This window comes from Trachurus japonicus, chromosome 16 (genome assembly GCF_045865225.1).
Source record: "Trachurus japonicus isolate A0001 chromosome 16, Traja_1.0".
In the NCBI taxonomy this organism is placed as follows: Eukaryota; Metazoa; Chordata; class Actinopteri; order Carangiformes; family Carangidae; genus Trachurus; species Trachurus japonicus.
The window spans coordinates 14,796,968-14,810,997 of record NC_140922.1 but is presented as its reverse complement, the minus strand read 5'-3'; the positions used below and the strand labels follow the sequence as shown (position 1 = coordinate 14,810,997).

Here is a 14,030-nt window from a genome sequence, read left to right as displayed (position 1 = left end):
TTTAAGCGCTCCCACCAAGAGAAGCAGTTCAGGGGGGGCTTAGCACTGCCTGAAAAGAACCCTCTTTATCTTCCCCTGTCCCCCTTCCCTTCCATTCTCCACCGAGCAACAAAGAAAGAGAGAAGGAGAATGAGGGAAAGCTTTTTTTCTTTTTCTTTTTTTAAGTCTTCTTCTCGACTCACACAGACACCCCACTTAGATAACCAACCAACTGCCTCTCTCCTTTTTTCTCCTACCTTCCCCTGCGGATTAGTTACCTCTGGAGTGCTGCCATCTTCCCCCACCAGTAGGGTTTGTAATACTCAATCTTTAGCATAGTGCCACAAACAGTTGGAACCGTGGATGCGTATTCATGCTGTGTTTCTGTATGCATGTGAAGGCAGGCCAGCCAATCCGGCGAGACCGCGTGCCATACTTAAACACAGCAGCGCAACGGCGGCAGGTGTCTCCGCTGACTTTCAGCAGGCTCAAACGGATGGGTCCCACGGGAACTTTAATGGAGTTTTGATTGTTTAACATCCATTTTTACAAAAAGCACACTGAAAGAGTGGCAGGTTTTTCTCCCCAGAAGTGTGTTTGCTTCATGTCAGCAAGCGCACAACCATATGGTCTTGGGAAAGAGTTAAATAAGTTATGAGGCGCAGCTGACTCTTCCTCTTAGAAGCTACATTTCGAGGGGTAAAAAAAAATAAGTAATATTTTCACACATCAGCCTTGACAATTCTCTCAGCAAGTGCCATGAAAAGAGTACAGTGAGCAGACCAGTTCACCCGAGTCTGCTCTCCCTCGTACTTAGTTTTTTTTTCCTTCACACCCCTTACAGTGCAAGTTTCACTTTTCTCATGCTACATCTCTGCTGGCACTGCAGAAACGCACCGCCATTACACTTTCTGAAATGCCATTAGCAGTGTTCTTGAATACCTATATATTTTATAGCTATTTTGTGAATTTCAGTACAAATTGGCCATTTTCCATCATGGCAAATGTGAACTCTAAAGAGATATGATATTCACTGTGTGCTTTTTCTTCTTTTCTTTTTTTCCCTCCCTCCAGCAGCCACCCAAGCAGCCTACTTCTCCCAGCAGCCCCAGGACCAGGTGGTGGTATCTGGCCAGTCGGTGACTCTACCCTGTGTCATTGTGGGTTACCGGGGAATGGTACAGTGGACCAAAGACGGCCTTGCACTGGGCGGAGAGAGGGACCTACCAGGTATTACCACCGACCTCTTATATCTGCCTCTCTGCTCCACCGCTGTCTGTGTGTTTATTGCTCTCCCTGTCTCTGTCTGTCTTACCAAGATCAATGCCAGGTCTCATTAGAGACCATGTCTTTCTCTGTCAACCACTAGGGTTTTACACAAATGAATGGTGAGAGAACAATGTACTGCAGACAGGTCGGCTACTGCTGCACACACCAAACTTTAATTTGTTGTTTAGCATTTTAAGGGTCTTGTAGGAAGGTGGATAATCAATTGGCTTTTGTCACGCGCTGACATTTAAATATGTGGCAGACTAGAGAGAAGGTGGAGAAGCTTCCTCTTGACCTTAGCCACCCCATCTTTATTGTGTCTGTGTTTAAAGGACAGGCTCCTCATGCAGCAACCTTCTCACGTGTTGCATTTCCAGCCTCATGCTGCTCCGCTAACACTACAGCTCAATGCCTGGCGCAGTGAGGTGCTGCTTGCTTTCATTTGTGTCTTAAAGAGCCTTGCCACGTCTCTCTTGCCTTTGTTCTAGGCACAAGTCTGTTCATTTTATAGTCCTTTCATTATGTGTTTGTTGTTGGTTGGTTTGTTTGTGTCTGACTCTATTCTCTATGCTGGCTTCATGCAGGCTGGACGCGGTATTCCTTAATGGGCGACCCGCTATCAGGCGAGCACAGCTTGCTGATCGATTCGGCAGAGTTGGCGGATGACGCGGTGTATGAGTGTCAGGCTACACAGGCGGGACTGCGCTCCCACCGTGCCAAGCTCACTGTACTAGGTAAGATACACAGCTCATACATGATCCCCACAGCCAGACCTCGTGCCAAGGCCTGCGGGCTGGCAGCGCTAGGGAACAATCAGGGGAGTGTCTTCATCACAAAACGCAGAAGCATTTAGATAAATGTACGCCTGACAGATGCAGAGTGCAAAAAAATGTATCACTTTCAAGACACAACTTAACATGGACAAATAAGAATATGCATCGGAATAATCTTCAAGTGATTTGCAATTCATAGGATCGTTTCTTATCGCCACTCAAAGATAACCCGGTTGTAAATCTAGTTTCCTGGTAAAAAATCATGTCCTGAAAGCATAATTCAAACCGAGCCGGGCTCAGCCAAGAGACTGAGCTGGGGGGAAAAAAAGGAAACCCCTCTCCTCTCAGTAGCGATAATCAAGACTGTGGACGTCTAGGATAATGTGATTGCTGCAGTCACAAATGACTTGCGTAGTCGCTTGAAAGTCAGGGTCTGCACAGTTAGCACATTTTACAGTGAGCCACAACATTTGTCAACCGCAAGGCGGTTTTTACATTAACATGATGTGAGTGATCTACTTCTTTACACAGACGTTTAGAGATGGGGTGGGGGGTGTGGGGGTGTTTGGTGAGGAGGAGGAGGAGGAGGAGGAGGAGAAGGGACAGGTCTTGTGGGAATTGGAATCGACAAAGCACTACTGGCATCTGGTGGCATTCAAAGGAATATCACTCCATTAATTAGGCCTGTCATTTGTCCATGTCCTCACCTACAAGCGTTACACAGACAGAGGGGAAAACTCAGAGGGAACAATTATGATGTTACAACTTATGCCAAAACACAATGCAGAGCTTTCACCAGAGACACTGTGCGAGTCCTTGAATCTATCAGTTTCCATTAAGGTGTGCGCTCTGAGTTTATTGAGGCTGGGGGTGGGGGGCGGTGAGTGGTACAGACAGGTTGCCATGGAAAGGCGAGCAGATTGCTATCAGAAGCAGAAAGTAGGTACATTTCAGCTAAATGGTTTCATTCAAACAGCTCACCTCTGAGCGTCAGCCTACCTCTCTGTGTCTAGTGTCACAGTCAGAGCTGCACAGAGCATTGTGGTCATCACATGCCCACACACAGCCATGAAGATGTGTGCAAGGAGGCTGCAAAGAAAGTTGATAAAAGGGCTGCGACTTCTACATGAAATGTGCTCTGAGAGGCAAATGGTTCATGAACACTCTGCATTTCATAAGACATAAATAAACATAAACATATTAAAATCAGGCCCACGGATCAAAACCTGTGATTTCTTGTTTACGTGTGGACATGAGAAGTGTTAAGGAGGGAGGTGGGCTTTTTTCCTGTCCGTTTGTATATATGTGCGCACATGCCCGCACGTGTGGGTTCGTGCGTGTCCCTGCGCGCGTGCAAATCAATGTGGCCAGATGAGACCAAAGCAATCCTGCACAGTCAAAGGAGTCAACGGCGGGAGTGCAGTCAGGGGAATCGGCATGGAAATTAAAATCACCTAGCACTCGGATTCCATTAGTGTCCGTGCCGCGGCAGCGGAAGGACCTCTGACAATTCAGATACACACAGTGAAATTGGTTCGGTGGAGGGAGCGAGAAAGGCCAGCACAAACCCCATGTTTACGCCTTCTCTTATTGGTTGGGGAGATAGACGCCTTCATCAGGGGTGGCACGCTTGGCTTGCCAGTGGTGCGTGCAAAACCATGCAAATAAATGAACAAATAAGCAATTCAGTTGAAACATCACTCTGCAACAGTAAGAGCAAACAGAGTAATAATGGTAGTCCCAAGAAAGGAAATAAATAAGGTTGAGTGTGTTTTTTTTTCTCCAAATGACAACTCTTCCCGGTTTTTTCTCCTGCCTGAAACTACACCTTATTAAACAGACACATGACCAAAAGAAGATGTTGTTTTGCTCTTTTTGCTGTTTTTCCATATTGATACTCAGCTAAAAGCAACAACAAGTTCAATAGGAGTATGACTTCTTTGTGACTCTTGTGCAGGCCTGGAGCTGCATTGAGGTTTTTTATTGTTTGTTTCTTTTGGTTTTGAGTGGTATGTTTGTTCTGCTTTACAGTTCCTCCTTCAGACCCCGTGGTGGAGGGCGGCCCTGTTGTACGTCTGAAGGCCCACACACCGCACAACCTCACCTGCAGAGCCTCGGGAGCCAAACCTGCTGCTGAGATCACCTGGTACAGAGATGGAGAGGTCATGGAGGCTGCAATTTATTCCAAGGTACAATGAGAACAGATCTTTGCCCAGCATTATCATTCAATCACTAACACCCACACACAACTATTACAAAATATAACAGCGGGCAAGAATAGATGCAAAGCTATTCAAAACAGAAATATTTTCTCTCAGGGCATAATACTTACTCTCCTTTTCTTCCATTTCTCTTTTTTATTTTTCTCATCTTTCTTCCGTGGTCTCTCACCATTTTTTTTTCTATCATCACCCTTCCCTCACAAGATTTGTTCACTCTCTGCAGTCCCCCTCCCATTTTCACCCATGCCTGACCCCCTCCCCCTGCCCCCCCTTTCCCACTCCACCCCCCTCACTCACTAACATCAAGCACCCCCCCCCCCTCCACCTCCGCTCGCTAATGCAGCGACACTACAGCATAACTGGAGCATGCCAAAGCTCAGACAGGCATGAGTGTTTCATACAGTAGAGCTTCTGCAGAGAAGAAATCACCCACAACAATGCAGAAACACAATGGGGATGTGCCGGAGCGTAAGGCAGCCACGGCTGGGAAAGTGTCACATTTTTCATGCTCTCTGACCACGCTAAACGACGCTAAACGCCACATTTAAGGAGACGAAAGCCTGCAGTGAGAAGGGAGGAGGAGAGAGGAGAGGAGAGGAGAGGAGAGGAGAGGAAAATAAGAATACAGAATTATGGTGGAAAACAGAGAATTTCTCCAGCTTCAAGTGAGAAAAGGGGTTAGTGAATCCTTTGTCCGAGCGAGGGGTGGTGACAGGGAGTGATGTGATTTGATGTAGCATAAAAATGCTTTTTGTGTGTCTGGCTGAGGAAGTGAAAGGCCTGCTCCATTGATTTGGCTGTTCGGGGAAAAGGCTCAGCTTGTCCTTGCTCTTTTCCAAATATGTGTGACACTTCTTCCTCACTGTCATTGCCCCCCCCCAAAAAAAAACAAACACTGAAGCACCTTGGCCATCACAGTTTTTTTTTCCTAGTGTGTGCATGTGCATGTGTGTGTGTGTGTGTGTGCACGCGTATATGAGGAGGGAGAGTGAGCAGTGAGCCATATCCTCAGAATCTACACCTTTCCTCACTTAGGCGTATTGATTTCTGTGAGCAGTAAATAGATTTAAAAGATGATGACAAACAAGGAACGCTGACGGGGAACACTCTCAGAAATGTGGGAACAGCACAATATCCCCTGCTGCATCATAAAATATATGATTTAACTGCCATGCCAAGGAACGGGACGGCAAATGCCTCACACACGAAAAAATAAGACCTGCAGTGTCATAGAGATATTCCCAACTGGTGCAATCACAAATGGCAAGTGACACGCTTGTGCGACAACGAGATGATTTTCAGTTCTCCTTCATTTGTAATGGAGTCAGTTTATTAAAAAAAAAGAGGAATGTTATAAACTGTCGCTTGGACTCCCAGCAGCATCTAACAGTCGCTCTGCTTTGTCGCCCAACCCTACAGGCGCCGATGGAGGATGGGAAGAGGGAGACGGCTGTCAGCATGCTTCCAATCGTCCCGGAGGATAGCGACTCCGGACGCACCTACACCTGCAGGGTTCTTAACCCTGCTGCCCCCGCTGGACGACAAACATCGGTCACCATCAATGTCCAGCGTGAGTGTCCTGGCTTGAGCTCTCCTCGGATAAGAAACAGACAGAACACTATCACAGCATTGTAGCTCACTATGTGCCACTGGATATGTGCAGTAATCTGTTATTCTGTTGCACTGTTGACAGTTGAATGGTAGCAAATACATTACTAACTCCAATGTCAAATATCTGAATCAGTGACATGAATATTTTCCTTCTCACAGACCCTCCCTCAGTGACTCTGTCGGTCCAGCCTCAGACTGTGACAGAAGGAGCCAAGGTTCTCTTCATCTGCTCCGCTTCAGCCAATCCTGAAATCACCGGATACAGGTATCCATCCTTTGCTTTAATCTTAACTTGTTCACTCTGATTGCACGCTCGCACGCCGAGCCAACACAGTATAATCTTTTTAGCCTCTCCAAGACACGATAAGCTGCAAAAATGCCATCTAGTTTTAGAGGAAACACTAAAGCAAAGGAGTGCAAGGGTGCCATGTGCTCACTGTGGCTACATTGATTGAAATGGGCTACTTGATTGGCAGCGTTAGATTGTGATTGGCACGAGCCGTGAATCAGCTAATAGCCACTGAAGCTGACACGCATGGATAAGTCCCTTCCCCGAGCTAATGCCAGCGTTTAATGTGATTATCCGCCTGTCCTAGGTGGTCGAAAGGAGGAGTTCCCATCTCTGAAGCAAACGGCGACAGCCTCGAGGTGACGGTGGACTACTCTTATTTCACTGACCCCGTCTCCTGCGAGGTGTCCAACTCTGTGGGCAGCACCAACGTCAGCACCCTGGTCGATGTCCAATGTGAGTTTAACTTAAAGCAAACACTGCAAAGTGTGTCGAAGCTGGTTGTTTTGAGATTTTCTCGGGGCATATGTTGTTTTCAAAACAGCCTCTTATTGATTGGTCTGTGCTGTTTCACCCCAGTTGGCCCCAGACTGCTGTCGGAGCCAAAGCCAATGACGGTGGATATAGGGATGGATGCATCCTTTACCTGTGCCTGGACTGGAAACCCTCCACTGACTCTTGCTTGGACCAAGCAGGGCTCCAGCGTGGTAAGGCATCAAACACTAGTCAACACCTTATCTTGGTGGTAAAGCTTCAACACCATCCCTCCAGAGAGAAACACTCACACATGGCCTTGAGGCATGAATCTCTCACCCCCCCCCCCCCCCACACACACACACACACATATTCCTTTTTAGGCTGAATCTTCAACAACCCCTCTCACCATGGCTCCCTAGGGGCTAAAGCCTCTGGCAGAAAGCTGTCTGTCCACTGACAGATTCATTCAGCATCATCAAAGCACATGACATACTGTCATCGCTCTAACTCAATCAATTGATCGATCAATCAGTCGGTCAACAAGTGAGCTGAGGCGTGGCTATCTAACAAAATTACAACACGTGCAGCAAATTCTTTAAAAGCAGCATCTCCCCTTCTTAGATATTAAAAAGGCACAGACTGCTCTTGAGTATCCATTTCCTCAAAGTCAATTTCCACCTTCGCTTCACATCATCCTGGTAAAAAGTCTTTCAGCGCACACACGCCATCAGTGGGGACATCCCATAGGAGCTTCTCTCCTGGCTACTAATATAATTTCTGAGGCAATGCTGAAGAAAACTCCCCCTGTAAAGAATGCTGTGGGACGGCGTAAGCGATGCTGTCATCTCAAAGAGTGAATGCTTTCAGCTCCTCTGAGGGGAAACGCGCGCACATTTTTCTAATCCACCCACTGCCACTGTCCCTCACACGGCCACCAGTAATGGATTAATTGGGTTACTCTGTAAGTGTGTTGAAATAAAAAGAAAAAAAAATTGAAGAGAGTGGGAGGGGTGGGGGCGGAATAGGAGAGAGAGAAGGAGGGAGGGAGGAGTGGTGGGGGTAAATGGATTAATCACAGCTTGATGGAATGACAGGATCAATGAGCTAAGGAGTGAGTGAGTGTAGCTGCTCCAAAGGCGAGGGCCCACTCACACCATAGTACGCTCCGTTCTGTCCCCACTGTTTAATTACAACAATCTCCCCAGCAGCACGGTCACTCAGCGGTGGCTGGAGTGCTTAATGCTGTGATTAAAGCTCTTCACAATGAAATTAAACTCAAACCACCGGCATTTGTTACAATGGCCAGCCCACCTCTGCGCTGCCTCCACAATAAGTGGGCCACTGATAAAGGTCCCGGTCTCCCTTTTGTCCACCTCTTCTCCACACCGCCTCGCTCTTTCTCTCGCTCTCTTTCTAACGCACTTCTCACACTTGTCTCCCCGGATCTCTCACTAGGTGCTCAGTAATGGCAACACCTTGCAGCTGAAGGCTGTAACCCAGGAAGACGCTGGAACGTACACCTGCAAGGCCATCGTACCTCGGATCGGAGTTGCAGAAAGAGATGTCACTTTGACTGTGAATGGTGAGTGGCTTCTTTTCAGGCTGTATAATGTCGCTTTTAATGTGATCTGTTGAATAAGTTGCATTCAATTCTGATACCAGACAGTTTGTTTTTTTGGTCTGTATTTTAAAAATGTCTCTTTTCTTTTTTTCTCTCCATCTCTTTCTCTACTCTCTCTGTCTTCTGTACTTTTTCACATAAGGCCCACCTATCATCACAGCGGAGGCCACGCAGCATGCTGTCAAGCACTCCAAGGGCAAGCTGGAGTGTCGGGTGGGAAGCAGCCCCCCGCCTGATAAGATTGTAAGTGAGGCTCTTTATTTCTGTTGTGTGTCGTTCACTTGTGTTTGGGAGCTCGCACGCTCCTCCCAGCCACGCCCCCACACAGGAGCAATCACTCCGTCCACCTTTCCCCCTGACCTCACCTTCACACCTTTTGCTCCGGCACATCTCCACCTCACTCGCTGACAAATACATTCACACATATATTCACAAGTATAATTGCACAGACATTGACTGGAGACATGGGAGAGTCGGGGTGGGGGGGTGAGGGGTGGGGGAGCTGTGGGAGACCGGCTTCCTGCAGATTCGAGCCAAACCACATTCAATTAGCGGCCCGAGAGGCATCACTCAGCTGACCCTGTTGAACTGCTGAGCGTACGCTGGGCTGAGAGAGGATAATTAGGGTGTAAGGAGGAGTGAGAGACAGGTGCCCTGCTGGCCCTGCGCTGGAGACAGCAGCAAAGAGCCTTATTTCATAGTGCAGCTACCTAACCCTCCTTAGGCCTCACCTGCAGGGCAGACGTGGGAGGCAGCTTAAACATGAGCCTGTCAGCCACGGAGCACCTTAGAGGTCGGCAGAGAGAAAGCAGAACAGAGAGAGAAACCGGTGTTCAGTCAGCGGCAGGCTGGGATCTGAGGATAAACAGCGGCGCGGGACTCTCGCCTGGCTCGCCGACGAGGAATTCTTCACAGGAAAAGTGACTGACTCCCCCTTGTCTGTCCTCTTGCTTCCTCTCCGCAGGTGTGGACCTTTGGAGACATGAGCCTGTCCTCTGGCACCTCCGGTCGTTACTCAGTACAGACTGTAACCAGTGACCACGGAGTGCTGTCTTCTCTGGTGCTCTCCGAGACTCTGGCGCAGGATTTCCAGCTGCGCTACAATTGCACCGCTTGGAACCGCTTCGGCACCGGCACCGCCCTGGTCACGTTGAAGGAACAAGGTACACACACACACACGCACACTGACAGAAGTAATAATCTCTCACCGTAGCTTTGTGCAGAAGTCAGAGTGATACTCTCAATCCTTGTTGTGTGAAGGGGGACAGATTAGGTGGAAGCAGTCCCTCTGCCCTGTGCTTATCTTAATTATACTCCTCTAATCGATATGATTTAATCAGCAGATGGTTCCTTTAATGAATATGTTTGCCCCATAACATAGATATTGATTGGGGACAAAAGTCAATTAGAGGAAGCCACATGTGTTTGCGGCCGGACTCATATTCTCTATCACTGTCTCAGAGCCAAGTTCATCATCTCAGGCTGCAGCCACTTTGAGCCATCTTAAAACCAGCCAGTAGAGTAGTACTACTACACACCACACACCACACTGATGCTAGTGGAAGCCTTTGTTGCAGCAGACGCCAAAAAAAAAAAGGAAGAAAAAAAAGGTCCTCGCCAGTAATTTACATCAACGTAGCAGAGTGGGGTCTCCAGAGAAATGGGCAGCGGTATCTCCTGGAATCTCTAATTAGATTACTGTCTATTGCTTCATTGCATGTCAGGCCTTGTTACCCTTCTTTCAGAGAGATTAGAGACAATAGCCAGGCTGTGGGATGCCGGATCGCCCGCGTGAGCATATGCTAGCTGCGAGCAGGTCTGAGCTCACTGCAGATGAATTTATATAGGCGCTGATGTTTCTGGGATTAGCAAGACAAATGAATGGATCTATTTCTTTCTCTGGCTGGCTCTGATCTGCACGTCCCTGACACTGACACTTGCGTTTTGCTATCTCTCTTTTCATCTCCTCCCCTTCTTCTGACAACTATCTCTCCCTCCTCCTCCTCCTCCTCCTCCTCCTCCTCCTCCCCGCCACTCTACATTTTTCTTCTATTTCTGTCCTCTTTTCAGAAGCCTTGCCCATGTTGATAATTGTCGGTGGAGCAGTAGGTGGAGGCTGTGTCCTGCTCATCTGCGTCATCACTCTGGTCTCCCTCTGCTGCAGGCACACAGGCAAAGGTGAGCTCAACGGTCAGTATGGGCAAGAGGGTCCTCATCCAATTCTTCCCTTTCAACAGATTTCAAGTCTTTTATTTTAACAAAACATTCAATAGTTTTCGTTTTCAAACCTTCCTTGTAGATTTCTCACCCGGTAACTTTTCAATCCCCATAGGTAAAAGGTGCACTCGTCTTTCCAAGAGTGACATCAGAGTTCAGATCGTTCACAGTGATCACAACGCTACACGTGGCAACGATGACGAGGAGGATGTCAAAGAGCCCATGGTAAATTTCTACAATCGCTGTCTCTTTATGCCTGATGTCTCTGTTGCAGTTGGGGGGGAAAAAATTCACATTAACACTGTAACTTAATGCTCAGACGTCATTTTGTTCTTATTCAAGTGAGGTCTTGTTCATCCTAGTAAGTCTTCAGAAATGCTTGGTCTTCCCTCAGGCTCCGAACAGCAGCGAGTCTCCTGGGACGTCGCGCACAGAACACAGCGACCTTCTGGAGGAGGAGGAGGATGAAAGATCGGACATCAAGGTAAGACTTAAAACACTTATTTGAAGAAATGCTCTCGAGATAGTGGGTGTGCATTATTTTTCATCTATAATACATGACTGTAAAGTTCATGAATTGTTTTGTTTTTTTTCTGTGCCTTGTACAGGACCCCACCAACGGCTACTACAACGTCCGTGGCCATGAAGACCGCCACATCCGCAGCAGTGGATTCTCAGAGTATGTGCCCAACGCTCGGCCAGTCTACACTCCGTCTCAGCTGCCGTCCCCCAGCCCCGTCTATGGTCAGCACGGCACGCAGCCTCGCGTCTATGACTTCTCCCACCGGTACGCGACCACCACGGCGGCGGGCAGAACCTCGTATGAACAACAACAGGCTGCCCAGCAACAGCCTGCCCAGCCAGCCAGCATTTACCCCACTGACCCCCTCTACAGTGGCTCCGCTTACCTACCTGCTACCTACGGTCGCGCCTTCACCAGCTACGTGAAGCCCGCTTCTTACGAGAAGGTGGACGCGTACGACCAATCGGACCAGGCCAGCAAGGTGTCCAGCTCGTCTCGCTTCTCTTACGCCTCCTCACAAGTGTCCTCCCAGCAGTCTGACTATGGCCGCCCCTCACAGCGTATGCAGACTCATGTGTGATTGGACGGAGAAAAAAAACAAAACACAACAACAACAAGAAACAGAAGAAGAAAGAAGAGTACAGGAGCAGCGAGTAGTTAACTATCGTCACCTCCACATACACGTGTGGCTGGACTAACATGAACAGAGACTTTCTTTACTTGGACGGTCCTTCAAGGACGTGTTTGGACAGTATTTGGAGGGAGCCATGTGATTTAGGTTATGGGATAACCGACCTGTTGTGACAGATGGCAGGATCTACAATACTGCTTTGTAACTGTGAGCTGGAGAATTCAGCAGATTGTGATGTTCAAGTTCAAACTCATGATTACAGTGTGATACCTCACAAGGTTATCTGTACACGATGACCACCCAAACCTGTGGAGATATTCTGTCAGTGCAAGGGCCAACTAGAAAAATGAAATCAAACTCATCTCCTGAATTTGGGTGGCCAAAAAAAAACAAAAAAAACAAAACAAAACAAAACAACAAAAAAAACTGGGGTAGCTGTTTGACTTGCATTCCAGAGTTTACTTTGGGTCAACACTAAATGTCCAACTCGACCTCCAAAACACTTTGAAAGAAGATAATACAAGCTAAGTCATATTTGAGGAAAAAATACAGATATGAACAACCTATTTTTGTCTGTCATTTGATGTTTTGTTGGCATGCGAAAGGAATTCTAAGCACATTTGTGTCTCTATCATCAACAAAAGACTGAGCTATCCACAGAGACAGTCATAAACTATTCTGCACAAGGCTAGCAGTACTGACCAACAAGTGCTACAGGCACTGTACTGTATGAAGAGTTTAATCATCGAGGGAATACTTCTGGCCTGAGCTGTATTCCTGGAGCTTCTTCTGATAATAATCCTAACATGTTGGACTTAGCAGTGGATATAAGAAGGAGAATGTGTATTTTATCCCTCATTCTAGTGAGGGACTGTATGTTAACTATGTGTTGTACCAAGATGGACAAGGTAAGGCCATGAAAACCCAAAGATGGTGACAAGATGTTTAGGGGAGAACGGGGGCTGAGGCTGTACGCTGCAGTCCTCTCCCTGCTACTGTTTTCTGATGTGTTTTCCGATTGTAAAATGAAGAGTCGGCTTTTACCAGAACAATCAAAAAAAGTGGTGGTTTGGAAAATTGGTGGCAATCTAGAACTTGAAATAAACTTGAAAATGAATGCAGCATCTTCGGCAGGCTCAGGTGGGTGGGGTTAAGATGTGTAAGGCAGTCCTAATGCGGACCATACACTCAAAAAGTTTTACAACTCAATCAAATTGTCTCAACATGTTTACAAGAAACAGTACTACCCTGAAACACTACGTATCTGTACAAATGGCTGAGCCCATACTTTCTCTCTGTTGCATGCAAATGATGTGTCTAGTGAAACTCTTCAGCGTTTATATTCATGTCCATTTCATGTTTGAGACATTGGTTTCTGCACCTGGCCCAGTTGCATCCCTCTTCCTGGATGTTTCAGTATGAATGCCTGTACTGCCATTTGTCTAAGAAGCTGTTACCAGGCAGCCTGATGAGAACAATTGTCACTTAAAGTGAAGAGGCAAACATCATCGCTTGTCTTTATTTTTATATTTTATATAAGCCTTAATGTACAGCGTGTAAGCTGCTCTATTGTAAAGTATCTTTATATACATATGTATCTATCTTGGTTGATTTTATTTGGGTCCACAGATTTTCCTCTCTTAAGTTGTTCATCAATCACTGAATGCAGTTACTATGCTTTTTTTTTGGAACACGACTAATTGCCATTTGTTTGTTCATTCTTTTAATAATGTATTAAGAATTTTATTTGCTAAAAATGAGCTATCGTTGCTTGTACCTTTGTACACATATTTATATTTAAATAAAACCATTTCCGATAAACAACTGGTCGGTGTGAATCCTGAGAGTTAATCAGCCTGGTGAGTAGCTTCATTGGGCATGGGGGAGCGGTGACAAACAAAGCTTCCCATGTAGCAACAATGATGAATACATAAATTAGCGGCACTGTCTGTGTTGATTTTCGTATTCCCCCAGTGGTGCGCTGCTTTTAATGAAGACAGATGAGATTGCAGAACCCCCACTGTATATGTATCCACCTCCTGAAGCCGTCGTGCCCATCTTGTAGGGTAATAGGATAGAGCTGTAACAAAGGTAGGTATTATCTGACAATACGACTTCGTCTTGTCACCTCTGTTCCCCAGGTAGACACGCTGCGCACGATGGGGAGGAGAGGTACACGCTTGTAACAGCTCTACTGCGAGAGGAGACGATGTCTCACAAGACAAACATTTATCAGGCACAGCACAACACAAGCCCAGGCTCACATCAGACAAATCATACAGGTAATGCAATTAGGTACAGAGGAATCTGATAAAAAGATTTTTATTATCACAACTTTTTTGTACAAAAACACCAATAAAGAAAGAATAAAAGTGTGTCCATCGCAGCCACAGTATGCAGCACTAATTAAAACAGCTT

The 14,030-nt window shown here is 46.8% G+C and overlaps 1 protein-coding gene across 5 annotated transcripts in view; it reads left to right on the top strand.

Annotated features, from left to right (window-relative positions):
- Positions 1-13,436, top strand: part of kirrel2 (kirre like nephrin family adhesion molecule 2) — a 34,535-nt gene extending 21,099 nt beyond the window's left edge. The window contains exons 2-15 of one of the 5 annotated variants that reach the window (XM_085801806.1): positions 1,054-1,209; positions 1,833-1,982; positions 4,053-4,210; positions 5,663-5,813; positions 6,014-6,119; positions 6,451-6,599; positions 6,723-6,850; positions 8,076-8,202; positions 8,384-8,484; positions 9,206-9,404; positions 10,312-10,419; positions 10,574-10,683; positions 10,853-10,942; positions 11,067-13,436. In XM_085801806.1, the coding sequence (XP_085657932.1) occupies positions 1,054-1,209; positions 1,833-1,982; positions 4,053-4,210; positions 5,663-5,813; positions 6,014-6,119; positions 6,451-6,599; positions 6,723-6,850; positions 8,076-8,202; positions 8,384-8,484; positions 9,206-9,404; positions 10,312-10,419; positions 10,574-10,683; positions 10,853-10,942; positions 11,067-11,561 (2,228 nt within the window). In that variant the 3' untranslated portion in view covers positions 11,562-13,436. Of the gene's footprint in view, positions 1-1,053; positions 1,210-1,832; positions 1,983-4,052; positions 4,211-5,662; positions 5,814-6,013; positions 6,120-6,450; positions 6,600-6,722; positions 6,851-8,075; positions 8,203-8,383; positions 8,485-9,205; positions 9,405-10,311; positions 10,432-10,573; positions 10,684-10,831; positions 10,943-11,066 lie in introns of all 5 variants that reach the window. The other 4 variants (XM_085801805.1, XM_085801804.1, XM_085801801.1 and 1 more) reach the window with 4 other exon arrangements.
- Positions 13,437-14,030: the final 594 nt, after the last annotated feature.